This window comes from Chiloscyllium plagiosum, unplaced genomic scaffold (assembly GCF_037043375.1).
Source record: "Chiloscyllium plagiosum isolate Xiang-an unplaced genomic scaffold, Cpla_swu_hap1 HiC_scaffold_27, whole genome shotgun sequence".
NCBI lineage: Eukaryota > Metazoa > Chordata > Chondrichthyes > Orectolobiformes > Hemiscylliidae > Chiloscyllium > Chiloscyllium plagiosum.
This window is the reverse complement of record NW_028270165.1, coordinates 79,681,668-79,708,623: the sequence shown is the minus strand read 5'-3', so window position 1 is coordinate 79,708,623 and position 26,956 is coordinate 79,681,668. Positions and strand designations below refer to the sequence as shown.

The 26,956-nt window shown below is 47.1% G+C and overlaps 2 protein-coding genes across 2 annotated transcripts in view; one reads left to right on the top strand and one right to left on the bottom strand.

The window, feature by feature from the left end:
• Window positions 1–26,956, bottom strand: part of LOC148144639 (uncharacterized) — a 408,822-nt gene that overhangs the window by 236,397 nt on the left and 145,469 nt on the right. The gene's annotated exons all lie outside the window — the stretch shown is intronic.
• LOC148144643 (uncharacterized) lies at window positions 748–26,956 on the top strand. Its single transcript, XM_087975038.1, has 3 exons — window positions 748–1,019; window positions 18,846–19,013; window positions 25,076–26,956. Exon 3 carries the CDS (start codon window positions 25,484–25,486, stop codon window positions 26,117–26,119), a length of 636 nt encoding a protein of 211 aa, XP_087831164.1. The 5' UTR covers window positions 748–1,019; window positions 18,846–19,013; window positions 25,076–25,483; the 3' UTR covers window positions 26,120–26,956.

The following is a 26,956-nucleotide window of genomic DNA, read 5'->3' as shown; positions in this document are numbered from 1 at the left end:
ACAATCCCAACAATGTGGATGCAGGCCATTCAGCCCATCTATTACTCTCTGGCCCTCTGAACAGTATCCCAGCCATATCCAACCCCTTACTCCATATTTCCATGGCCAAGCCACCCGAACCTGTACATCCCTGGTCACTATGGGTAACTTAGCACGGCCAATCCTCCCTAACCTACACCCGAATCTATAACTTAGCTTCTCAAGAATGTAATTTAAATGCAGAGCTTTTCTAAGAAAAATGTCAGTCTGACTCAACGTTGGGACACAGACAGAATTCACACCTATTGTCTCTACTTATAATTAGGGCAACGTCTCTTCGAAATGTAGATTCATTTAGATATAACTGCGTCACTTTACATATTAAGATATCCCTTTGAATGTGCCACATCCCTTTGAAATGTAATCTCGTCCATTTCCATCTCTTCATTTTAACGGGGTATTTCCGCAAATATTCATGTCCCTTTAAAATGCAGATTTCCCCCTTTAGATATGACACCGTTCCGTTAGATGTCGGAATATCTGTTTAAATTGAGCCGTGAGCTTTCCCAATGTAGACAGGGCTCCTGGAAACGTGGCAGTGTCCCCCCTGCAGCTGCAGAGCGAGACAGGAGAGTTTGTTTTTGTGAATGAGCAGTTGGAGCGCGAGGTGCTGTTGCTTGGTGACGGTGAGGCTCCCCGCCCCCGTGCAGACGTCACGCGGGGGCGAAGGCGGTTGGGAGGAGAAGTCGCTCGAGCGGGGAAGCGGCGGGAGGGCGGCCGTTAGGAAAATGGCGCCGTGCGGCCCGGGGCAGACACCCGTCACTGGGCACCGCCGCCTTCCTGGCGCAGCTGCTGTGTCACGGCCACACCGGCCGGCTGTACAGCAGGCAGGAGCCGGTGAGCATTCTGGAGGCGGATGGGGTTAAGGGCCTGCTTGGGAACTCGTCGGCCGCCTGGGTGGTGGAGTTCTACTGGTCGTGGGGCGGCCCCTGTGTCAACTATGGGACCACCTGGAAGGTACTGGGCCCGGGAGGTGAAAGGTGAGGCAGGTTGTGGGGGGGACGGAGGGGAAGGAATGTGGGGCCTGTCCTGTCATAGTGATATTTTACACTCACTATCCATCTGCTTTTACTGGTGCTTGTGCTGTTTCCCCCTCACTGTGTGTTTAATCCTTGTGCTGTTTACCCTCACTGTTTGTTTAATCCTTGTGCTGTTTACCCCTCACTGTTTAATCCTTGTGCTGTTTACCCCTCACTGTGTGTTTAATCCTTGTGCTGTTTGCCCCTCACTGTCTGTTTAATCCTTGTGCTGTTTGCCCTTTACTGTTACTTGTGCAATTGCTGAGGTTAGTGTGTAAATACTAGTGAAGGAGATTATGCACGAGCATGTATATGTTCCTCAGTCATTGAAGGGGCAGGACCTGTTGAGAATGGTTAGTAAAGCATGTGATGCACTAAGCCTTGTTAACATGGATATAGTTTGTTATTTGGAAAAGTAGACTTTATTATTTAAAGTCACAGATGTACAACACGGAAACAGACCCATTCGGTCCAACCTGTGCATGCCAACCAGATATCCTAAATTGATCTAGTCCCATTTGCCAACACTTGGCTCATATCCCTCTAAATCCTTCCTATTCATATACCCATCCAGATGTGTTTTAAGTGCTGTAATTATACTGGCTTTTTTTCACTACTTCCTCTGGCAGTTCATTCCAGACGTGCACCACCCTCTGCATGGAAAAGTTGCAACTTAGATATCTTTCATATCGTTCTGCTCTCACCCTATAACCTATGCCCTCTTGTTGTGAACCTCAACCCTACACTGACAAAAAGACATTAAAAAAGTAGTTGAGCAGCCAGACAAAATGCAAAAGCTATAAAATGTTGAACCACATGAGGAAAAAGAACTGTGGCTCTACTCTTTATTTCTTCCCCTTGGCATTTGAACACTTTAAATCTGTCAATAACACCAGCATCGCCACATAGCATATTGTGTCTGCTCCTCAGTGTGAACAACAGCACACATGCCCGCTGGTGTCCATGCTCCTCGCTGTTGGCAGAAAAGGAGACATCGCTTATCTCTGTTCCTAAAGGTCTTCCCTTTATTCTTAAAGCTGTGCCCTCTGGTCCTAGTCTCTCCTACCAATGGAAACATCTTCCCAATGCCATTGCATTACCCTGTCCGGTCATTTCTGCTGGTGGGTGAGACTAGGCCTCAAGGTTAGAGGGAGTAGCTTTCAGACAGAGATGCGGAGGAACTGCTTTTCCCCGAGGGTCATGAATCTATGGAACAGTCTAGATTAGAGTGGTACTGGAAAAGCACAGCAAGTCAGGCAGCATCCGAGGAGCAGGAAAATCGATGTTTTGGGCAAAAGGGCTTCCATCAAAATCTATGGAATACTCTGGCCAAGGAAGCAATAGAGGCAGCTTCACTAAGTATATTCAAAACACAGTTGGGTGGGTTTTGCCTGGTAGGGGAATTAAGGGGTTCCTTGTGACTGCAGGGAGGAGGAGATGAGACGATGGACAGGTCAGCCGTGATCTTAATGATTGTGGAACAGGCTCACTTGTGGCAACTGGAGTGAATCCAGGGAGGGAGCAGACTTTACGGCCTCAGGAATGTGTCATGGTTACCCGGGTGAGGAGAGACATAAGGATAGGCTGGGACTGTTTTCCGTAGTGTGCCAGAGTCTGAGCAGTGACCTTATACACTTTCATATCATCATGAGGGACATGGATAGGGTAAATAGACATGGTATTTTCCTTTGGATGGGGGAGCACAGAACTAAAGGGTAATAAGTTTAGAATCAAGAATGTGGTGTTGTAGCAAGTCAGGCAGCATCCGAGGAGCAGGAAAATCAACCTTTCGGGGAAAAGCCTTTCATCAGGAAAGTGTGTTTGTGTATAAGACTGTGCATCAGTGAGTGTGTCTTTGCATGTGTGCATGCTTGATAAAGTGTGATTGTGATGGAGAATGAGCTTGCGAGAGGGTGAGTGTGTTGAGAGGATGGTGTATGTGTATGTCTGAGAGAGAGCGTGTGTATGAGAGAGGTATGGATATAAGTGAGGGGTTGCATTTTACTAAAATAAAGGAGGGCAGGACTTGTACAGGTAATATTAGGGCCTGGGTCATGTTGTAGAAGAGACCTGGGGGTGTTTGGGTTCATTGTTCTTGAAAGTTACATCACTGGTAGACAGGGGTGAAGAAGGTGTTTCGCACACTTGCCTTCATTGTTCACATGCTGAGTACAGGAGTTGGGACATCATGTTGGAGATGCACACAGAAAGTACTTTACTCGGAGGGTGTTAGATGTCTGGAATGCATTGCCAGCAGAAGTAGAGGCAGGGACGGTAGATTCATTTAAGGTGCATCTGGGTGGAGGAAATCCAAGATGGCGGCGACCCAGCAAGTCTGAGTCTGTCGTGCTCTGCCCAAGACTCAGGCAAAGTAGGCTGCCTGTCTTCCAAATCATTTAAATAGGTTTTATTTAAATACAGCTAGTTATTTTGCACCAAACTTGAGCAATTTAGTGCCCTGTTAAAATGACTAAAGGAAAGAATGCCCGCAGTTCGCAGCACATAGGAACCCCTCCCCAGCTGCAGCAGAGGCGTCTGCAGCTGCCCCAGGGGACTTAACTATGGTAGCAAGCCTTGTTGCAGTGATTTCTAAGCTTGAAGAGAAGATCGCCACCTTCATAGAAGAGTCCAGGAGCAGGTGGGAGTCACTCTCGGTCGCGCTGCAGAAGCACAACCGAGATATTGAAAGAATCGAACATCGAGTCGGAGGGGCGGAGCTAAAGGCTGCGACCTCCGAGGCTGCTGCAGAATCAGCCGTGGGTCGGGTCTGGACTCTCGAACAGCGAATCCGGGCCTTGGAAGATCACATTAACGACCTCGAAAATCAAGGTCGTCGAAAATATTTGTTTGCTGGGCCTTCCCCCATGGGAAGAGGAAGGCCAGTTTAAAACGTTTCTGGAGCAGTGGCTTCCACAGTTATTGAATCTGGAGGCTGGATCAGGCCAGGCCTAGTAGATTTAGGTGAGGAGGGGTCTCTGCTTTGTCTTATTTTTTCTGTTTCTTTTAAAGCTGGGTTGTTTTCCCCCTGTTATTTTGTATTATCATAATTAATTATTATCTGCTGAGACTGTAATTTTATAGTTTTATATGTTGATACGTGGTATTAACATCACCAAATATATCTAAGTGTTGGTGTGGGCGGGTAGGGAGGGTACTCATTGTTACCTTTAGCTTGGGCATACACTTGAATTTTCTTCACTTTATTATGGGGTTCCTGGGTCGAGGGTGGGGCACTGGTTGGGAGAGGATATGGTGGGTTTTCGGAAAGGAAATGAGGGAAAATCTCCATTTAAATATGTTTTTGTTTTTTTTTATTTGGAAATAGTTTTTTATTATGTTAGTGTGAGTGTAATAAAGAATCTCTTTGTGAATTTTCTATGGTCTATGCTCGTGGTGTTTTGGATGGTGTTTCTCCTCCCGGGGGGTCTCGGACTTGCCTGGACGATTATGGTGAGTCATTCAATTAAATGGTACACCTGGAATGTCAAGGGGAGTAATTCTCCAATCAAAAGGAAGAAAATATTATCAAACGTCAAAAAAGAAAGGGTTGATATAGCTCTCCTACAGGAGGCCCATTTATTGGATAAAGAACACTTGAAATTACAACAGGGTGGATTTGATCAGGCCTTCTTTCCTTCCTTCAGCTCAAAAAGTAGGGGAGTAGTTATTCTTATTTGGAAGAATCTCCCTTTCAAAATCCTAAGTCAGATAAAAGATGAATCTGGGCGATATATACTAATTAAAGCCCTTATAAATGGAGAGGAATATGGGATTTTAAAGCAGTATTGTCCCCCGGCGCATCCTTTCAAATTTATAAAGGAAGCCTTCTCCAAACTGATGGCTCTCGGTGCTCGTCATACAATTATAGGGGGAGACTCTAATTGCATTATGGAGCCGGAAATAGGCAGCTTACCCAAGAGTGTACTGCGGGTGTATCCCCCAGATCTAGACAATTGGCAGATTTGAATCAAGAATTAGGATTATTAGATGTGTGGAGGTGCCTCCACCCACAAGGCAGAGATTTCTCTTTTTACTCTCATCCACATAAATGTCACACGAGAATTGACATGTTTTTTGCCCCCTCGAGTTTTTTAAATTCCATATCATCCTGTAAAATAGGTGATATGATAATTTCTGATCATGCTGTTGTGTATATGGAAATCAAGGCTAGGAACAATGAGGCATCCCCCTGACATTGGTGTATGGGTTCCTTCTTAACGAAGGATAGTAAATTTGCAAAATATTTTTCTCAAGAATTTAAAGCTTTCTTGGAAATTAATTCAGGTACGGCCAGTAACCCGTCAATGATGTGGGAGACTATTGAAGCTTATGCACGAGGTCTGATCATTTCATACTTGGTGACCCAGAAAAAATTAAAGGGAAACCAACAGCGTCTACTTGAGGCTCGCTTAATAGCAGCTGAAACAGCATACGCTGACAGACCTTCTATTGCCAAATTACAAAGGATTACGGCCCTTAGGACAGCTCTGAATACCGCCTTCACCTTAACGGCAAAGAAGGAAATATTATTTGCAAAACAAAGATTATATGAATTTAGTGATAAACCTGGTAGATGCTTAGCATTTCTTGCAAGTAAAAAAAATGGCCTCTCAAGCTATCACAGCTATCAGGGAAAATGCTGGTACTCTGACTCACGATCCTAAAAGGATCAACGCAATCTTCAGAAAGTTTTATTCTGATCGCAGGATTGTGAAGGTAGAGCCAGGAGAATGCAGTCCTTTTTTAAAAGCCTGGCATTTCCGGACTTAACCCCAAAACATGTATCGGTCCTGAATGCTTCCCTAACAACCCAGGAAATACTTGATGCAATTAGGCAATTTCAGAGCGGTAAGGCACCTGGCCCAGAGGGCTTTCAGGTTGGATTTTACAAAGAGTTCACAGGAGTATTAGCTGGCCCACTTATGAACATGTAAAACTACAGAAATAGTCAGGGCTGCCTCCTGCCTTCACTGAATGAGGTGAATATCTCCCTTATTCTCAAAAAAGGAAAAGATCCAGAAGATTGTGCATGATACAGACCGATATCCTTGCTAACTGTAGATTTTAACATTCTCTCTAAAACATTAGCATTGAGGCTGGAGAGGGTGCTGCCATATATCATAAATGAGGAGCAGACTTGGTTTATTAAGGGCCGTAGATCATTTAATGACAATAGAAGGGTCTTGAATGTGAATCAAGTCTGTCATCAGGAAAAAATACCAGGAATAGTAGTCTCTTTGGACGCGGAGAAGGCATTTAACAGGGTTGAATGGTCATACCTGTTCTATACATTAGAAAGGTTTGGTGTTGGAAACGTATTTGCCAAATGGGTCTCAACACTGTATAATGATCCCAAAGCAGTTGTGATCACCAATGGATTAGGCTCAGGTAGCTTCAGTGTGGGTAGGGGCTGCCGTCAGGGATGTCCTCTCTCACCGTTGCTATTCACGCTAATAATTGAGCCACTGGCGGAAGCGATACGGGCTGACTCTAATATAACGGCCCTGAGGGTTGGTACAGGTAAACATAAAATTTGCAGATGATCTCCTTTTTCTTAGTAATCCTCTGATGTCCGTGCGTCCCTTAATCCAAGTTATTAATACATTTAGTGCATTTTCAGGCTACAAAATTAATTTTTCAAAATCGGAGGCCACGCCTTACTCGTATGTCCCACTTATTGGACCGATCCCACTTCCCCTTTCGGTGGTCTCTGGAGGGTTTCCTATACTTAGGCATTTTTATCACCCCAGTATTTGGCCAGCTATACAAGGCCAATTTTGTGCATCTATTGGAAAGGGTAAGGCAGGACCTTCACGCTGGGGAGACCTTCCAATTTCCTGGCTAGGTAGAATAGCCCTAATTAAAATGAATGTCTTGCCCCGTCTCTTATAACCGATGAGAATGCTTCCGGAGATGCTGCCGAGGCTGGCACTGTGCAAATTGTATGGTTGGCTGGGTTCGTTCATCTGGAATCCTAGACGGCCCCTTATTAAGTTAAGGAAGCTACAGCTTCCACAGGCAAGGGGGGAGTGCTGGATTTTCCAGACTTTAGGAAGTATCAGTTAAGTTTCTTGTTAAGCTGCATAGCCGATTGATTGCGGGTCAGACATGACCCAATCTGGATGGACATCAAGGTTTCTCAAGTACAGTGCTCTCTTATTAACCTCTTATTTTTAGATTAGATGAAAATCATTACGGACCACTGTAGAAACCCTATAGTACTAAACACAATTAAAGCTTGGAATATAATGCGGCAAAACGAGGGTAATTCACATAAAATGTCCCCTATACTCCTATAGTGGGGGCATGGGGTTTTCAACCGGGGCTTACAGATACCACATTCAAATCCTGGAGATCCAGGGGTATCTCCTGTTTAGGGGATCTGTTTGAGAAGGGGGTCCTGATGTCTTTTGAACAGCTGCATCAGAAATTTGGATTACCTAATGGAGACCTCTTTCGATTCTTCGAAATACGAGATTACATACAGAAGACGACTACGCTATTAAATAGTCTCTATAAATCAGATAGAGAACGAAGAGTGTTGTGGCCAATGGGCGTACCCTTGATCAGCACTCTTTATCATTTATTACGTGATGAAATGTCGGAAGATATGGACCGTCTGCTTAGAACATGGGATCAGGATTTGCGGCTGGAAATTTCTACAGAAATGTGGAATGACATCTGGGAAAATGCCAAAAAAATCTCCATTTGTAACAGAACTCAGGCCATTCAGTTAAAAATACTTCATAGGGCCCATATGGCACCGGAAAGATTGGCAACATTTAGGGCAGGAGTATCTCCAATGTGTCCCAAATTTAAAACAGAGTTGGGCACTCTTCCACACCACTTATGGACATGCCATAAGATCCACAAATACTGGACCGAAGTAGTAAACGCCCTGACAGACATCTTGGGAACGGAAATTACAATAGATCCAGTATCTCCTCTTCTGGGCTTCTCGAGCTTACCTTCTCTGGATGTGCACGGGAGGAAATTATTTTCCATTCTCTCCTTCTATGCAAGGAAAAATATCTTAGTAAACTAGGTGGCTGAGGGCCCTCTCGGACTTCAGAATTGGCATAGATTAATCATGGAATATGTTCCCCTTGACTTCCTTACAAATATGGTGCACCAAAAAACTGAATTATTCTATAAAATATGGCAGCCCTTTTTGAATTACATGGATACAGATATTTCGGCCATTCTTTCAAGGGCTTTCATCTAGTTGAGGTAACAGTTCTGGCTGGTCCGGGGCCTTTTGGGAGAGGAATCCCACATGACTACGGGTTTTATTACAACTTGATGTTAACTCATTACGAGTGTGTACTTCACTAATTAATTACTATGTTATCCTGTTTTCTTTTGAATAATGTAAGATATTTGATCATACGCTCTGGTTAGTTATAGGTTAGATCTGGTTTCCAGCATCTGCAGTTATTGTTTTTACCTTAGTTATAGGTTAGATTAGTAGCTAGATGAGTTTTGTCTTTTTCTTTTTCTTCTCTGTATCTCTTTTTGTTTGACAGGTTTTGGCTATTTATTTAAAATTTAATTGTATATTAATGTTTGTACTTGTCTTTTTTTAATTTGTAAACTTGTAAAAATGTTAAATTTTCAATAAAAATATCTATAAAAAGAAAAGGTACATCTGTACAGATGCATGAGTATGGGGAGAGCAGAGGGATACAGATTCAGGAATTGCGCGATAGGTTTAAACAGGGGATTTGGATCGGCTTCGGCTTGAAGGGCTGAAGGGCCTGTTCCTGGGTTGTAAATTTTCTTTGTTCTGTGTTGAGGTTGTACAGGATGTTGGTAAGACCATTTTGTTTAGAGTACTGAGTACAGTTCTGGTCACCCTGTAATAGGAAGAATATTATTAGAGGGGATTCGGTAAAGATTTACTTGGACGTTGCCAGGACTGGAGGGTTTGAGTTATCGGGAGAGGCTGGGACTTTTTCACTGGAACGGAGGATAAGGGTAGAGCCAGAGGTGGGAAGGTGAATCAAAATTGTGGCTCTACCCTTTTTTCCTCCTATTGACATTTGGCCAGTTGAATCTGGCAGTTACACCAACATATCTACAGAGCCTACTGCACGTGCCCCTCAGTGTCAGCATGTTCGCCGGTGTCTGCAAAAAACTGCACATGCTTCTATCTGTCTAAAAATGGTGCATGAATTTCTTTTGCCGTCACCCTGCTCAGATGCTGCCTGACCTGTTGTACTTTTCCAGCACCACTCTAATCTTGACCCATGAGCTTCTGAAGCTGTTGCTGCTCCTCTCTCTGAATGAATATTGAGATTCATCCAAGACTGTAATTTCCTTCCTCTGTCCAACAGCACACTCTTCTCTCACTGCCTTTTCTATTTCTTTTATTTTCATGCTGGGATCCAATTGTTGAATTGCAGCAACTGAGAAGAAAGGGAGTGAATCCAGAAAGAGGACAGACTCTGGAAAAACTGGTCCAGGTCTGTGCCTCAAACACCTGGCAAGTGCAGTACCACAGGGTGAAGTTATAGTCTTTGCTGTGGAAAAAACAAAGCAGAAATGAGATGTATTGGTTAAATGGTGATATATTGGGAAGTGGAGAAAGTGAGGACTGCAATGCTGGAGATCAGAGTCAAAATGTGTGGTGCTGGAAAAGCACAGCAGGTCAGACAGCATCCAAGGAATAGGAAAGTTGACGTTTCGGGTAAGAGCCCTTCATCAGGAATGATGTGTGGATGGACAAAGGAGCCTCAGCGTCCTCCTACACCAGTCAATGCCAGTTATCAGACAGGTACAGCAAGCATTCAGCAAGGCAAGTGGTATATGAGCAAGAGGAATTGAGTTTAGAAGTGGGGATGTCTTCCTGCAATTAGGGAGTAATTGAATATATGCAAGGCTGAGTTCATATCATTTTTGAACAACAGAGAAGTGGATGGTTATTGGGGAAGGCAAGAAAATAGTTTTAAGGGTAGTACAGAACAGTGACAGTCATACAGCATAGAAACACACCCTTCAGGTCAACTAATCCATGCTGACTATATTCACAAACTAATCCCATCTGCCTGTGTTTGGCCCATATCCCTCCGAACCTTTCCTATTCACTTATTTATCAAAATGTATTTTAAACATTGTAACTGTACTTGCATCCACCACTTCCTCTAGACATTCATTCCACAAACAACCACACTCTTTCTTTAAAAAAAGTGCTCCTCATGTCTTTAGACTCGTTCTACTCTCACTTTAAAAGTTTGCTCCCTCATCTTGAAATGACACCTGCCATTCATCTCACCTATACCCCTCATGATTTTTTAACCCTCTCTAAGGACACCTCTTAACCTCTGATGCTCCAGTGAAAAAAGTTCCAGCCTCTGCATCTCGATGTAGGGAGGTCCATATCCATTTGTGATCTGTTCATTGCTGGTGCAGGCTTAAAAGACCAAATGGCTGACTCCTGCTCCCAATTCTCAGTGTCCTGGACAGCAAGAGACAATAAGGCAAAGGAGTAGAAAGTAGGCTATTCAGCCCATCAGGTCTGTTCATACCATTCAATCGTGGCTGATCAGTTTCTGAGCGCCATTCTGCTGCTTTCTCCCTGTCACCTTCGATCCCCTCAATACTCAAGAACCTAGCTATCTCAGTCTAAATATCCTCAGTGACCTGGCCTCTGCAGTCTTCTGTGCCAATGAATTCCATAGATTCGCTACTCTCTGGCTGAAGAGGTTTCTCCTTAGCTCCATTCTAAAAAGTCTTCCCTTTACTCTAAAGCTGTGCCCTCGGGTCTTAGTTTCTCCGATCAAGGGGAACATCTTCCCAACATCCACTCTGTCCAGGCTGTTCAGTATTCTGTATGCTTCAATTAGATCTCCCCTGAGTATGGCCCTGTTAATCAGCATGAACCAGACCCTTCAGGATGAGGTACAGCAGGGATTAGGTTCAGCAAATTGGAAATGGAGGGAGATCTTCAGCTTCTAAGGAATAAGAGAGGAAAGAGAGTTCACGATAAATTAGAATTGATTGGATGAGCTGATAAGCTACGGAGGGGCAGATGGAGTTGAACTTGGAGAAATGTGATGTGTTGCATTTTGGTCAAGCAATGCAGGCAGGACTTAGATAGGGGGAGTGTTGCAGAAGAAAGAGACCTTGGAGTGCATGCTCATAGTTCCTTGTAAGTGGAGTGGCAGATAGACAGGATAGTGAAGATGATGTTTGGTATGCTTTCCTCTATTGGTGAAGTATTGAGTGAAGGAGTTGGGAGGACATATTGCGGCTGTACAGGACATTGGTTCGGCCACTTTTGGAATATTGTGTGTAATTCTGATCTCCATCCTATGGAAGGATGTTGTGAAACTTGAAAGGGTTTGGAAAAGGTTTATAAGGCTGGTGTCAGAGTTGGAGGGTTTGAGCGAGAGTCTGAATAGGCTGGGGCTGTTTTCCCTTCGTGTCGGAGGCTCAGGGGTGACATTATAGAAGTTTATAAGGGGCATGGATAGGGGTAAATAGCCAAGGTCTTTTCCTCCGGGTAGGGGAGTGCAAAATTAGAAGGCAGAGGTTTGAGCTCAGATGGCAATGATTTAAAAGGGACCCGAGGGGCCACTTTTTCTCAGAGGGTTTTGCATTTATGGAACGAGCTGACAGGAAGTGGTGGAGGCTGGTACAATTACAACAATTAAGAAGCATCTGGATGGGTACATGAAGAGGAAGTTTTTGAGGAATATGGGCCACATGCTGGCAAATGGAATAGATTGATTTTGGATATATGGTTGGCATAGACTCGTTGGATGGAAGGATCTGTTTCTGTGGTGTGTGACTGTAACTGTCTTCGGTGAAAGCAGAAGTGTGGTTGTGAAGACAGGGCTTTCAGAGCAGCTTTCAAAGATGTTTTGCCCTACTGGGACCGGAAGAAGTTACAACGAAATCTTCCATTTGTGAGACAGCAAGCAACTCCGGGATTTTGCTGGAAAGTGGGAATTCTTTGCACTGAGAGGATGAAGCCCTACCCTATCCAGTCATTTCTGCTGGTGGCTGAGACTAGGCCCCAAGCTTTGGGGGAGTAGGTTTAGGACAGAGATGAGGAGGAGGAAGTGAGGGCTGCTGGTTTTCCCAGAGTGTAGTGTATCTGTGGAATTCTCTGTCCGAGGAAGCAGGCTCCAATATGCCCCGGTCCTAATTCTTCAGCTTGACGTACCCGTGACTGTAAACTTTGAAGAGTTTTCGTTAACTGATGCAAATATTTCCCATTTGACCAACAATGCAGTGTCAGCTGTTTCAGTCATTGAGATGGTTTTGATTCATCTACTAAATACATCTACTCATATTAGACAATATTCATGACAATGTACGTGAGGTGATTCTATATACGCAAGTTGTAAACCAGTAAAGGCTGACCAGGCAAGGAAGTGGTTAACAAACACAGGGCATCCCTCTTAGAGTATGCATCTTGTTTGTTTACAAATTAAATACGCTTCAGATCTTTTCCTAGCTGCTTTCCAAAAATCTGGGTGCCACAATAATGGACACCATCAACTGAAATAGGCAGCAGCAAAGAATGAACACAAACCAGTCCAGCAGGGGGCACCCATGTTTTGGTTTGAGTATTGAGGGAGTCCCCTATTTGAGGCCCCTGTGATATCAGTACTATACCCAGGCTAATGTGCATTGAAACCAGATTATGAAGTGTTAACTTTCCTGCAAACTTCTGCCTGTGTGTGTCTCTCTGTAACATTTTCTAACTTGCTTCATATCTCAGTTTGTCAGCTTTTGTTTATTCCTTCCTTCCTTCCAAGGCTAATGAGGCACTCACATTCCAGAACAGACCAAGTTAGAGAGTTGAGCCTCATAAATCCTGGCTGTGACACATTGCTGCTTAACCAAGTGTGCTAACTCTAAATACCTCTCAGCTGTTCCATTTGCAAATCGAACACTGTTTTCAACACAAGTTGTTTGTGTCTCTGCATGAGTCCATAACCCAGGGAAATACAACAGAGTCTTTAATGGTTGCCCAATGTGTCCTGTATGCCAAATTCATTCAAGTCTGGACATCCTGAAGTGAGCAATTATACTTCAGATTTCTACTCGCCAATTAAAACTAATGTTGGGCACCCGAACAGATTGAGGGTATCTTGAAGCATGCCACGGACCTCAGTGTGGGTCCAGGGCTTATCAAATAGGGTTTCACCTCTCATAACCCTGCAGTACGCAAATTATTTATGACTAATTTTGTAAAGCACAAGTGCTCTCAGCAGTATTATGTCCAGATGCTAGGACCCTGTTTAGTTCTCTCACTAGTATCTTGTGGCTGAGTAGGGAGAATTGTATCAATATTTCTATCGGCACTTTTGTCCCTGGCCAGCTTTCCTCTTTATTTTGGACACAACAAAAGCAGCAACCAGATATTTCATCTCTCAAAGGATATCGGCCGGTGACCTGGCAGGACCAGGGTATCTCCTGCCTGACTTGCCAACTGTGGGGGATGGAAATAAAGCCCCATGTCAGGAAATAATTTGTTTATCAGAAGCAGCACAGCTGCAAGGCCAACCGTCTCCGCTGAGCCTGGGAAACACAAACTTTAGCAAGCAGGCACTAAGCTGAGATTCAAAATGGTTTCCAGGCTTTAATATGTGACCAAATGGCTGACCCAAATCTAACAATTCTCCCACATCATCGAAGAGAATTAAATAAGAAAAATGAAACAAAATTAGAAATAAATTGGCGACCGTGCTTAATGTTTGTTCATTACGAAGTAAACAAGAAATAGCAGTCTCCCAGGATTCATATGGTGCCCTACTTGAGAAATTCTGTCCAACAAGTTTAATTGGAAGCAGTAGCTTTCGGAGTGCAGCTCCTTCATCAGGGGATTGTGGAATATAAAATTGTAAGACACAGAATTTATAGCAACAGTTTATAGTGTGATGTAACTGAAACTATATATTGAAAAAGACCTGGATTGTTTAAGTCTCTCACCTGTTCGAATGACCATGATAGTATCAGTTCTTTCAAATGTAAATCAGAAAACCTTTTAAAATAGTTAAATCCTCAAGTGAACTTTACCAATTGGTGTTGCGTCAGCCCAGATAATGTATTGAAGGTGTGAGCTCCCCTGTGTGAGACTCTGTGCCACAATGGTTAAACTGATTTACAGAATCTTACATGGATTCATGCAGTTTTTGAGCAAAGTAAGACATAATTCTGCAAGTACGAATTCACCCAACAAACTTGTGCGTGTGTGTGTGTGTGTGGTGGGGGGGATGTATATTTGCAGATACATTCTATGTGCATTTTTTAAGGAAAAATCTGCAGGCAGTCAATACATGTAATAGTTTGTAAATTTGACTTTGGAAACAGAACCAGTCTGACTCAAGATTGGGATACAGGCAGACTCTGACCTCGCACCTTTAATGCATTGTCTGGGCTGAGATGTGAGCTTTTGCTATAAAGCCTTGTTATTTTGAGAAGGTGACAACAAGAAGTTCTGGGATTTACATTGTAATGAGACCTACAACCTATTTGAAACGGTGGAAGACTTAACAATCCAGGTTTGTTCAATATACCATTTCAGTGGCAGGACACTGGAATGTTTTGCTCTAAATTGTGTCTTAGGATCTTATCCTCCACAACCAACTGATGAAGAGGCAGAACTCCAAAAGTTACTGCTTCCAAAGAAGCTTGTTGGACTACAACCTGGAGTTGTGTGATTCGAGAATCTGGTTTCTAGTATCTGCAGTCCTTGTTTTTACCTAGTTGATTTTAACCCTACAGTGAATCCTCTTGCAAGGCTGCCTGCATTGAAGAAGTTTTCCTCCTCTCTCTACAAGAATCTCAAGGAATCCCTCTCCCACTGCAACTCCCAGGTCATTTCCTCTGCCCTGAAGCTTTTCAACCATGTCCTGAAACAGACTCGCTACCACAGCCACATTTGCTTCCTCATTACCTGCCCCCGTAACCAACTCATCCTACACGGACTCCGGACCACCTTTAAACCAGCAGAGTTCAGATCCAAACAGGCCACTCCACCCTCCTGTCTGACCTATCCCCTCCATCCCCACCCCCATTCACCTATTGTACTCAATGCTTCTTTCTCCCCACCCCCACCCTCCTCTCATTTATCTCTCCACCCTGCAGCCTCTATTCCTGATGAAGGGCTTTTGCCCGAAACGTCAATTTTCCTGCTCCTCGGATGCTGCCTGAACTGCTGTGCTTTTCCAGTACCACTCTAATCTAAAGTGGATTGGCCATGCTGAAATACCCATAGTGCCCAGGGATATGCAGGTGAGGGTGAATTGGCCATGCTAACTTACCCATAGTGCCCAGGGATGTGCAGGTTAGGGTGAATTGGCTATGTGAAATTAGGCATAATGTGCAGGTAAGGTGCATTACTCAGGGTTAAATGTAGGGGAATGGGTGTGGGTGGGTGACCTTTGGGAGGGTTGGTGAGGCCGAGTGGCCTACTTCCACACTGTGGGGATTCTCTGAAGGGAGGGGTTTTTTGGAAAGTGTTTTCTCGTCCTCGTCTGCTACAGGCGCATGCGCAGTGCGGCGTCCCGCAGTTGGCCATGCCCCGCCCCCTCAACCGTCGCTTTTCCTCGGCCCGCCCCTAGTTCCTTTGTGACGCCACAAGGCGGAAGTGGCTCTGTCAGTTTCAAAGTGAATCTCCCGCCCTCTGGGCAACTCTTCATCCTGGGAGGGAGACAGAGATGGGAGGAGGGGAAATTGTTCACTTGTAGCAACTGGAGTGAATCCAGGGAGGGAGCAGACTCTGCAAACTCAGGTATGTGTCTCAGTTAGCCGGGTGAGGAGGAACTGAAGGATAGAGATTGGGAAGGGGGAGGGCTGGATATCTTTTCTGTTTTTATTTTTAAAATGCACCCGATTCCCACCATTAACTGCCATAGCTACAAGTACAGCACATGCAATATTCCTCATTGCAGCTTCAAGCCGGTTTTGCATCCTCTGTTCTTTCTCCACTTTGGCTCCAGCACATTCAGCTTCTTTCCCTCATTCACATTCCTCCGCCCCCGCCCTGATGTTCCAAGCTGATCCTCAAAAGATCGGTTTGTCCCTCCATTCTTTCCCGGTGGCGTCCATTACTCTTGTCTATTTCTTGCCTCATCCGGCCTTGTGCGTGAACAAAGTGTTTGGCGTATATCCCCTTTCACTGCCAGCTACTTCCTTGTTTGCGAAAGCAACATTTCCTCCCATTTTTCGCCGACACTGAGTCTTCTGACCTCCTTGATTGTGTTGTTTTTTGTTTTTGCAGAAGCAGGAAACAGATGCTTATAACTGTTTGTACGAGCATATCTAGCTTAACCTACACCCCCTCCCCTCACAGCACCTTATCTGTTTGTCTGTAACATCTACCATTGTTTGCAGCCACAATACATGTATGCACATTTTAGCTAATACAAAAGCAATTATATATTTCCTTCACATAGCTTTCATTCTTGTTAACTCCACTCTTGGCTGAAACAATTATACCCTGGCGTTAGTTCATTTACCTTGCAGAAGCAATTATGGTTGCAGAAGTAACACTGCTTTACCTATCACCCACAGGGGTGACCCTACAACCTTGTATAAAATAATGTGGGGCATGGCGAGGGTAAATAGACAAGGTCTTTGATCTGGGATTGCTCATAGGTTTAGGGTGAGATTTAAAAGAAACCTAAGGGGAAACTCCTATATACAGAGGGTGGTGTGTGTAAAGAATGAGCTGCCAGAGGAAGTGGTGACTGCTGGTACAATTACAACCTTTAAAAGGTATCTGGATGGGTATATATTGGGAAGCATTTAGAGGGACATGGACCAAGTGCTGGCAAATGGGACTGGATTGATTTAGGATATCTGGTCAGCAGGGACTGTTTCTGTGCTGTACATCTGTGATTCTGGCTTACTACGAATGTTTGTTACGTCTGTATGTTCAGTCTTTCCCTGGTGTTGGTGTTAACGCCTTGGTGTCTTATTTTGCTCCCCACATCCTGGGGACATTAACCATTTCCTATCTGGTTGTTCTAATCTGGACTGCTGTCTGGATCGGATTTCTGGGATTGGTCAATAAACATACATGGAAGTGACTTTGTCAATCACACAAGCAATAGTTTATTCTTTGATATGGCCTGTTCGGTAGACTCTGATCAGCCCAGAAGGATTAGATTAGATTAGATTCCCAACAATGTGGAAACAGGCCCTTTAGCCCAACCAGTCCACACCTATCCTCTGAAGAGTAGCCCAACTAGACCCATCTCCCTCTGACTAAAGCACCTAACATTATGGGCAGTTTAGCATGGCCAATTCACCAAACCTGCACATCTTTGGATTGTGGGAAGAAACCCACTCAGACATGGGGAGAATGTGCAAACTCCACACAGCCAGACCCCGGAGGCTGGAATCGAACCTGGGACCCCTGGTGCTGTGAGGCAGCAGTGCTAACCACTGGGCCATCGATGAGTACTCCTAGACTGCCAAAAGAATCCACCAACTTTTACAGAAAGTGGATAGAACTTATGTACGTTGTTTAGAGTCAGACATTGAGCAAGATCACATAGTAACAACCAATCAGATCCCGCAAGGTCCTCATGCATTTTTGACTTAGCCTAGGGTGGCATGGTGGCTCAGTGGTTAGCACTACTGCCTCACAACACCAGGGTCCCAGGTTCGATTCCAGCCTTGGGTGACCGTCTGTGTGGAGTTTGCACATTTCCCCGTGTCTGCGTGGGTTTCCTCCGGGTGCTCCGGTTTCCTCCCAGAGCCCAAAGATGTGCAGGTCAGGTGGATTGGCCATGCTAAATTGCCCATGGTGTTAGGTGCATTAGTCAGAGGGAAAATGGTTCTGGGTGGGTTACTCTTTGGAGGGTCAGTGTGGACTGGTTGGGCCGAAGGGCCTGTTTCCAAACTGTAGGGAATATAATATAATCTATCATAATTTCTTGTAGACAACCTGTTCTTGGAATCGTATTTGTCCTGTCTGGTGGTTAGGATTAAACCGTTACTTCTACGATTGATGGTTAGGTTCACATTTGTTACTTCTGCATTTGCAGTTTTTTTCACTGGATTTATATCAGTCTGTGGTTTCTTCGTTTGTTCTGAGTCGTGAGTATCTGCCTGACTCAGTCCCACTGAGTTAGCCAAGCAGAAGCCATTTTGTCCTACCTCCCATGTTAAAGTGGAGATTTGAGGTGGCCCAGGGAATCCTTTGAGAACTCAGACCTGTAAAGCTTCTCTCTTGGTTTGTCCTGGAGATCATACTCTTTGGAAGCCTGGAATAAAAACCTCTCATCATGAAGTCCCAAAATGCAATTCAATTCAATCCATAGCAGATAAGCACTAAGAGTTAATTCTCTACGGGATTCAACAGCCTCTGCAATAAAATGGTCTCTCTCTCTCGTGTCCTTTTGAACTCTCAAGACAGCAAAGATTTATTTTCTGAATGCCCTGCTTGCAAGGGGTAGTAAGAATCCATTATAATGGACAAGATCCAACCATTAATTACAAAGCTATGGATAGTACCGAGTCTTGTTTCAGGGTCAGATTCAAAGACTATCATTAGTTTCACAAGGGAACGGCTGTGAATGTTATCACTTGGTGTCCTGTTCACACAGATTCACCGATGCTGAGGTAAACGTTCTTAATTGCCTTACAGCATCTTGTGATCACTTGGTGAGCCCAGGTGTCCCTATCTTTAAGTTCTCTCCTCTTTCTGAGCCTTCCTGCCTGTTTATTTTCTAGTGCAGTAAAAGTATTCAATAATTCAGCATTACATTTTAATCTAAATGTTTAAAGACAAGTTTTAAGGCTATAGACTTTCTCACCCAGATGCCCACACCCTCATTCCTCCCTTTGATTGCACCGCGATCACTGAAAGAGAAGGCTAGTCCAAACGAATGCCCTTCAAGGTGGTCCTGCCATCAACATCCTGCAGAGCAGCACCACCATCTTCGCAGCTCATCTGGTCATATTTATCATCACCATCGACACGTGTGGGTGAGCCATCAGATCGTAAAAGGAGCATCTTCTGGGGCAAATCTATATCACTAAGGGACCTCATAAGCCTAGCAATTAAATACCTAACAATACCAATACTGACAAACAGACATAGCTAAATTGATAAGCCAATTGTACCATCAGCCCGATCTGCAGTTTCCCCAACTGGTCCCTTCAGTCATTCTTTGAGGAGAAAGTGAGGTCTGCAGATGCTGGAGATCAGAGATGGAAATGTGGTGCTGGAAAAGCGCAGCAGTCAGGCAGCATCTAGGGAACAGGAGAATCGACGTTTCGGGCATTAGCCCTTCTTCAGGAATGAGGAAAGTTGGTCCAGCAGGCTAAGATAAAGGATAGGGAGGAGGGACTTGGGGGAGGGGCGTCGGAAATGTGATAGGTGGAAAGAGGTCAAGGTGAGGGTGATAGGTCAGACTGGGGTGGGGGCGGAGAGGTCGGGAAGAAGTTTGCAGGTTAGGAAGGCGGTGCTGAATTTGATGGATTTGACTGAGACAGGCTGGGGGGAGGGGAAATGAGGAAACTGGTGAAATCCGAGTTCATCCCTTGTGGTTGGAGGGTTCCGAGCCAGAAGATGAGGCGTTCTTCCTCCAACCGTCGTTTCGCTGTGGTCTGACGATGGAGGAGTCCAAAGACCTGCATATCCTTGGTGGAGTGGGAGGGGGAATTGAAATGTTGAGCTACAGGGTGGTTGGGTTGGTTGGTCCGGGTGTCCCAGAGGTGTTCCCTGAAACGCTCCGCAAGTAGGCGGCCCGTCTCCCCAATATAGAGGAGGCCACATCGGGTGCAAAGGATGCAATAGATGATATGTGTGGAGGTACAGGTGAATCTGTGGCGGATATGGAAGTTTCCTTTGGGGCCTTGGAGGGAGGTGAGGGGGGAGGTGTGGGCGCAAGTCTTACACCTCCTGCGGTTGCAGGGGAAGGTGCCGGGAGTGGAGGTTGGGTTGGTGGGGGTGTGGATCTGACGAGGGAGTCACGGAGGGAGTGGTCTTTACGGAATGCTGATAGGGGAGGGAAATATATCTTTGGTGGTGGGGTCCGTTTGGAGGTGGCGGAAATGGCGGCGGATGATGCGCTGTACATGGAGGTTAGTGGGGTGGTAGGTGAGGACCAGTGGGGTTCTGTCCTGGTGGCGGTTGGAGGGACGGGGTTCAAGGGCGGAGGATCGGGAAGTGGAAGAGATGCGGTGGAGGGCATCGTCGACCACGTCGGGGGGGAATTTGCGGTCCTTTGAGAAGGAGGCCATCTGGGATGTGCATTTTTGGAACTGGTCCTCCTGGGCGCAGATGCGGCGGAGTCGAAGGAATTGGGAGAATGGGATGGCGTTTTTACAGGGGGCAGGATGGGAGGAGGTGTAGTCCAGGTAGCTGTGGGAGTCGGTTGGTTTGTAGTAGATGTCCGTGTTGATTCGGTCGCCTGAGATAGAAATAGAAAGTTCGAGGAAGGGGAGGGAGGAATCTGAGACTGTCCAGGTGAATTTGAGGTCGGGGTGGAAGGTGTTGGTGAAGTGGATGAACTGTTCAACCTCCTCGTGGGAGCACGAGGCGGCGCCGATACAGTCATCGATGTAGCGGAGGAAAAGGTGGGGGGTGGGGCCAGTGTAGTTGCGGAAGATGGATTGTTCCACATATCCTACGAAGAGGCAGGCATAGCTGGGGCCCATGCGGGTGCCCATGGCTACTCCTTTCGTTTGGAGGAAGTGGGAGGATTGGAAAGAGAAGTTGTTCAGGGTGAGGACCAGTTCAGTCAGTCGAAGGAGGGTGTCTGTGGAAGGGTACTGGTCGGTACGGCAGGAAAGAAAGAAGCGGAGGGCTTTGAGTCCTTCGTGATGGGGGATGGAGGTGTACAGGGACTGGATGTCCATGGTGAAAATAAGGCGTTGGGGACCGGGGAAGCGAAAATCATGGAGCTGGTGGAGGGCATGGGTGGTGTCCCGAACGTAGGTGGGGAGTTCTTGGACTAAGGGGGACAGGACGGTGTCAAGGTATGCGGAGATGAGTTCGGTGGGGCAGGAGCAGGCGGAGACAATGGGTCGGCCGGGGCAGTCAGGTTTGTGGATTTTGGGCAGGAGGTAGAAACGGGAGGTGCGGGGTTGTGGGACTATGAGGTTGGAGGCGGTGGATGGGAGATCCCCCGAGGTGATGAGGTTATGGACGGTCTGGGAGATGATGGTTTGGTGGTGGGGGGTGGGGTCATGGTCAAGGGGGCAGTAGGAGGAGGTATCTGCGAGCTGGCGTTTGGCCTCAGCAGTGTAGAGGTCGGTGCGCCAAACTACTACCGTGCCTCCCTTGTTTTTTTTTATATTACAGTGTGGAAACAGGCCCTTCGGCCCAACAAGTCCACCCAAACCCGCCGAAGCGCAACCCACCCATACCCCTATATTTACCCATTACCTAACACTACGGGCAATTTAACATGGTCAATTCACCTGACCTGCACATCTTTGGATTGTGGGAGGAAACCGGAGCACCCGGAGGAAACCCACGCAGACACGGGGAGAATGTGCAAACTCCACACAGTCAGTCACCTGAGGCGGGAATTGAACCCGGGTCTCAGGCGCTGTGAGGCAGCAGTGCTAACCACTGTGCCACCGTGACTGCTGGTTTGATAGTGATGTTGGGGTTGCAACGGAGTGAGTGGAGGGCTGCGCGTTCCTAGGGTGAGAGGTTGGAGTGGGTGAGAGGGGTGGGGGAGTTCAGGTGGCGGTTAATATCGCGGCGGCAGTTGGCTATGCAGAGGTCGAGGGCAAGTAGGAGGCCAGCACGGGGTGTCCAGGTGGATGGGGTGTGTTGGAGGCGGGAGAAGGGGTCGTCAGAGCGTGGGCGGGAGTCTTGGTTAAAGAAGTAGGCGCGGAGGCGAAGGCGGCGGAAGAATTGTTCGATGTCACGCGGCGTGTTGAATTCATCAATCCGGGTGTGTAGGGGAATGAAGGTGAGGCCTCTGCTGAGGACTGATCTTTCATCCTCAGAGAGGGGTAGGTCTGGAGGGATGGTGTAAACACGGCAGGGCTGGGAGCTAGGACCTGGTGTGGGGCTGGAGCTGAGTGTGGGGGCGGGGTTAGGTCTGGGGGCGGGGACGGAGATCGGCGTGGGGGCGGGGTCGGGCGTGGTGATGGCGATAGGCGAAGGGGCGGGGTTAGACGTGGTGACGGAGATCGGCGAAGGGGCGGGGTTAGGCGTGGAGAACGGCGTGGGGGCGGAGACACATGCGGCGTTAGTGACGTCAGTGGGGGCGGAAGTGGCTGCGGCGACCGCAGAGACAGAGTTATTCCCCATAGCCGCGGAGGTCGCGAATCTGCCGGCGATTGTCTTCATGGCGATCGCGGAGGCGGTTGTCTGGGCGGCGATCGCGGAGTCTGCGAGGTCGGTGGGGGCGGAGGTGACGTCATCGGCGGCGGCGGCGGCAGGTATTGCAGCGGGCGATGTAGCGGCCGCGTGCGTCATGGCATTCTGTCAATGAATGCCTGGATCTCCTCTTGTATCTTAGTTAATATTGCCAGTGAGATCGGGAATGCCCACAGTGCATTTATCTTGGACAATGGTGCAGACCTCACCCTCCCGGGCGAGTATATAGTCTAAGGCATACCGATTCTGCACAGAGTAAAGACACAGGTCTGATAATCCCAGTTTACTCTGTTCCAGAGCCTCTTTAGTCTTATTTCCTCGAATGGTCAGGCTGTAAAAGAGGGAATTGCGGTTCTGTTGACTTGTCACCCCTGCCGATCCTTCCAACCTCAGGGTACTCTGGATTCCCCAGCCTATCGGGTGTCCTGTATTGTCACGCAGTCCCTTGGGATCCTTCCAGTTGGAGCAAGGTTGGCTGAGACCGACCGCTGCATCCTCCTCAGATGGAAGTTCCATCGACTTGTCCACTGGCCAGGACTAGGAACTGTTGTGGGAACAAGGGCTCCGATGGTGACCTTATGAGGGACATCTTTGCCATCCAGGACAAGGAAATTGGTAGCTTTACCTTAGCTGAAGAAATAATAGTCTGGTTTGGTTTATATTCGGGAGAGTTTGTCAAAATCGGTTACTGAAATGTTACAGCAGGAAGTCTGGTCAGGTCTACAGGAGTCAAGGGTCGACGTTTTGCAAGAGGAGTCGCTTGAGCGCTGTAAAAAATGGGCCAAGTGACTCGAGCACTTGCACTGTATGGGAGACAATGGTCTTCAGAATGCTATTCCCGTTGAGCTCTCCCTTAGCTCTATTGTACATGGTCTTGGTAACAGTATCAGATTCTGAAAAGAGAAAAGGCCTATAAATGCGCAAGGAAAGGGTTCCGTTCCAGGTCCATGTGCAGCATAAGGCCTACTGTACGCCAGCCAGTGTTACACCGGCTGTTTGTATACACAGACCGGAGCTATTGGAAAGTGATATTTCTCTTCACAGGGTCGGCAGTAGGAATTCTGACGAATAGAATGGAATCGGGGACTGGGGACGGGGCACGTAAGTCATCTCCCGATAGAGAGGAGTAACATACTACTGCCTCTGGGGTGAAGAGCGTTCTGTGGGCCTGTATACATAAGTTGTTTGTGGATTGAGGAGTTTCCCCTATCAGGCTTCCCTTTTCTCGAGTAAGCCTGTCCTGCAAAAAGGGATGGTGTTCCTGGGCGTCCTTAAAATATTTACCATAATAACGGGGTTGATCATTTTTATCTTCACTAGGCTTGCGTCTGCAGTTAAAATCAAAAAAACATGGTAACGACATGGTAACTCTCACTGATTTCTACTGTCCAGATGGACCATCTGGTCTTTCTGATGTAAGAGTCCATTGCAATAATCAATCGTCATCACGTTCCACACGTCAAAGGCGTCTGGTCCGGTGCACTGGACGACATCTCCTCAGCATGGGTGGTGGATAATCTCTGATCCTTCCTGGTCGCATCCATAGTTAGTGGCTTTCCCCATCAGGATGTTGTACGTGATCAGAAAGGTGAGGAGATAGGCGATCCCCCACATGTCCCTCCTCTTAGTTCAAGTATCTGCAATAAGATCAACATGAGAACAACAGCAAGATTCAAAAACCCAACTGGACAGGGTCCACTCCTTTTGTTGGGATTCCAGGATTCTTTCCTCCTCTTCCCCCAAACATTTTGATTAGTGCGGCCAATCAATTTACAATGGTGCAGTTGGACCCAAGCTGAGCGCCCAGTGACTGTGACCGCCGTAGGGGTGGGAAGTAAAACCTGGAAGGGGCCATCCCAATGAGGTTGGAGATCTTTGCCAGTCCAGTTCTTGACGAGCACCAACGAACCAGGCTCTACCCGTGACGAGGCTGAAAGGGAGGGAACATCGCTATAGGCCGCACGCTCCTGGGAGTGAAAGGCACGCGTAACACTAGTTAGAGTAAGAACACAACCAATCATTGCTTCGGTCATGTGGTGGAAGTGGACTGAGAAGGGAGCAGAATCGTTCCAAGGGGTATGGAGAGGGTGACCAGAGAGACTCTCAGCTGGAGACAGTCGTGTCTTGATTGCAGATATGGATCGCATCTGGAATAAGGCCACAGGGATTAGCACAACCAGGAGAGGCCAGACTCTGCCATTAATTTGGCAAGTTTAGTCTTGAGTTTGGTTAAAACATTCAACAATGCCGGCCGCCTGAGGATGATAAGCACCATGCAGTTGCCAACAAATACAAAGCTGGAATAGAGTTCTCCGTTAATATTACCTACAAATTGTGGTCCATTGTCCGAGCTAATGCACGCAGGTATACTGAAGCAGGGAATTATTTCCTTAAACAAAATCTTCACCACAGTCTCAGCAGTAGCGTTAGGAGGAGGGTAGGCTTCAATCCACTTTGAAAAGACATCAGCAATAAGCAAAACATATTTATAGCAACTCAACTCATTTCTCCAACTCAATGAACTCCAGTTGAAGTGTCTCCAAGGGACCCTCCAGCAAGGGAGTTCTCGTAGTTAGAATGGAGTGAGAACAGAGGGGGGTGGGAAGAGTGGGATGGAAGAATATTCCACAGAAAGTAGAATTACTTGTTCTCAATTTCTACCCTGCACTGATACTAATGACTTTTGTAATCTCTATTTTTGCAGAGTATTTGAAGATCTGAAGACTGAAGTTTCAAAATCAACAGATGAAGGGCTTATGCCCGAAACATTGACTCTCCTGCTCCTCGGATGCTGCCTGACTCCCCTGTGCTTTTACAGCGCCACATTTTTTGACTGACTGTCCAACGTCTGCAGTCCTCACTTTGATGTCAATGTCTGACAGTCATTCAATCCATCGGGACAGCAACTATTTTTGACTGTGATTTCTGTGAGAGGGCTCAACGCTTTTTGGTTCCTGTTTGAGGATGTTTTCAGCATCAGTGGGACTGGCCGAGAGACCCCACTGTTGCAGCGCACTGTGTGTGGAGCCTGAAACAGTTATACGGCCTGGGAAGGGGATTTCACGGCAGGGAGGGGCTCCCGACGCGTTTGTGTGCAGCTGAAGCTGTGGCCATGGAGAAACCTGAGGAATCCCACCCCGTGGAGAAACCGTGGAAGTGTGGCGACTGTGGGAAAGGCTTCCGTTTCCCGTCTGTCCTGGAGTCTCATCGGCACTGTCACACCGGGGAGAGGCCATTCCCCTGCACTGACTGCAGGAAGGCCTTCAGACATTCCTCCCACCTGCTGAGGCACCAGCGGGTCCACACAGGCGAGAGACCCTTCAGCTGCCGCGAGTGCGGGAAAGCCTTCAGCAATTCTTCCACCCTGCTGACCCACCAGCGGGTCCACACGGGCGAGAGACCCTTCAGCTGCCGCGAGTGCGGGAAAGCCTTGAGCAATTCTTCCACCCTGCTGAGGCACCAGCGTGTCCACACCGGGGAGAGGCCCTTCAGCTGCTGCGAGTGTGGGAAGGCCTTCAGCAATTCCTCCTCCCTGCTGACCCACCAGTGGGTCCACACGGGGGAGAGGCCGTTCACCTGCTCTCAGTGCGGGAAGGGCTTCACCTACTCCTCCAACCTGCTGAGGCACCAGCGGATCCACACGGGGGAAAGACCCTTTAGCTGTCCCGAGTGCGGGAAGACCTTCAGCACATCCTACAACCTGCTGAGGCACCAGCGGATCCACACAGGGGAGAGACCGTTCACATGATCTCAGTGCGGGCAGGGCTTCAGGTATTCCTCCCACCTGCACAAGTACCAGCGGGTCCACACGGGCCAGAGTCCCTTCAGCTGCCCCGAGTGCAGGAAGGCCTTCAGCAATTCTTGCAAACTGCTGACCCACCAGCATGTCCACACAAGGGAGAGGCCGTTCACCTGATCTCAGTGCAGGAAGGGCTTCACCTACTCCTGCAACCTGCGGAAGCACCCGCGAGTTCACGTGCCATCGCAAAGGGATTGAAGGAGTGACGGCCGAGAGCCATTATCGATTGGACTATCAACCCGGTTCTGGGGACTCCCGGGTTCGAATCCCGCCACGACAGATGGCAAAATTGGTATTCTGTCAGAAATGTGGAGTTCGGAATCTAACGATGAGACCGTTTCAGGGAGGGGGGTGGTACAGGGGAGAAAGCCCCCATCTGATTCACTCTCTCCCTTGTTAGAGAATGGAACCGCCATTGTGGGAAAGGATTCACTCAGTCGTTCCAGCTGCATCCTTTACCCGGACTGGCCTACATGTGACCCCAGACCCACAGCAGTCTGGTTGACTCTCCACTGCCCTTCCCCCACTGGCAAATGAGCAGGGAGAAACTTACTAGGAGAGAGGGAATGGGTTGAAATTGCTGAGTGAGGCAATACTTCCTCCGGGTTAAGGCTGTGCCAAGGATCTAATTACAACCTGGTGCTGCCCAATAGTAAAGACAGTGGGGTTTGTGTGGGCTTTGATCTTGAGCTGTTTAAAAAGCAGCTACTTTGTCTGTGCCTTTTTGCAGGGGAGGAATCTGAAGCTGTAACAAAGTCGGGTCACAATAAAGGTTACCTGAACTTA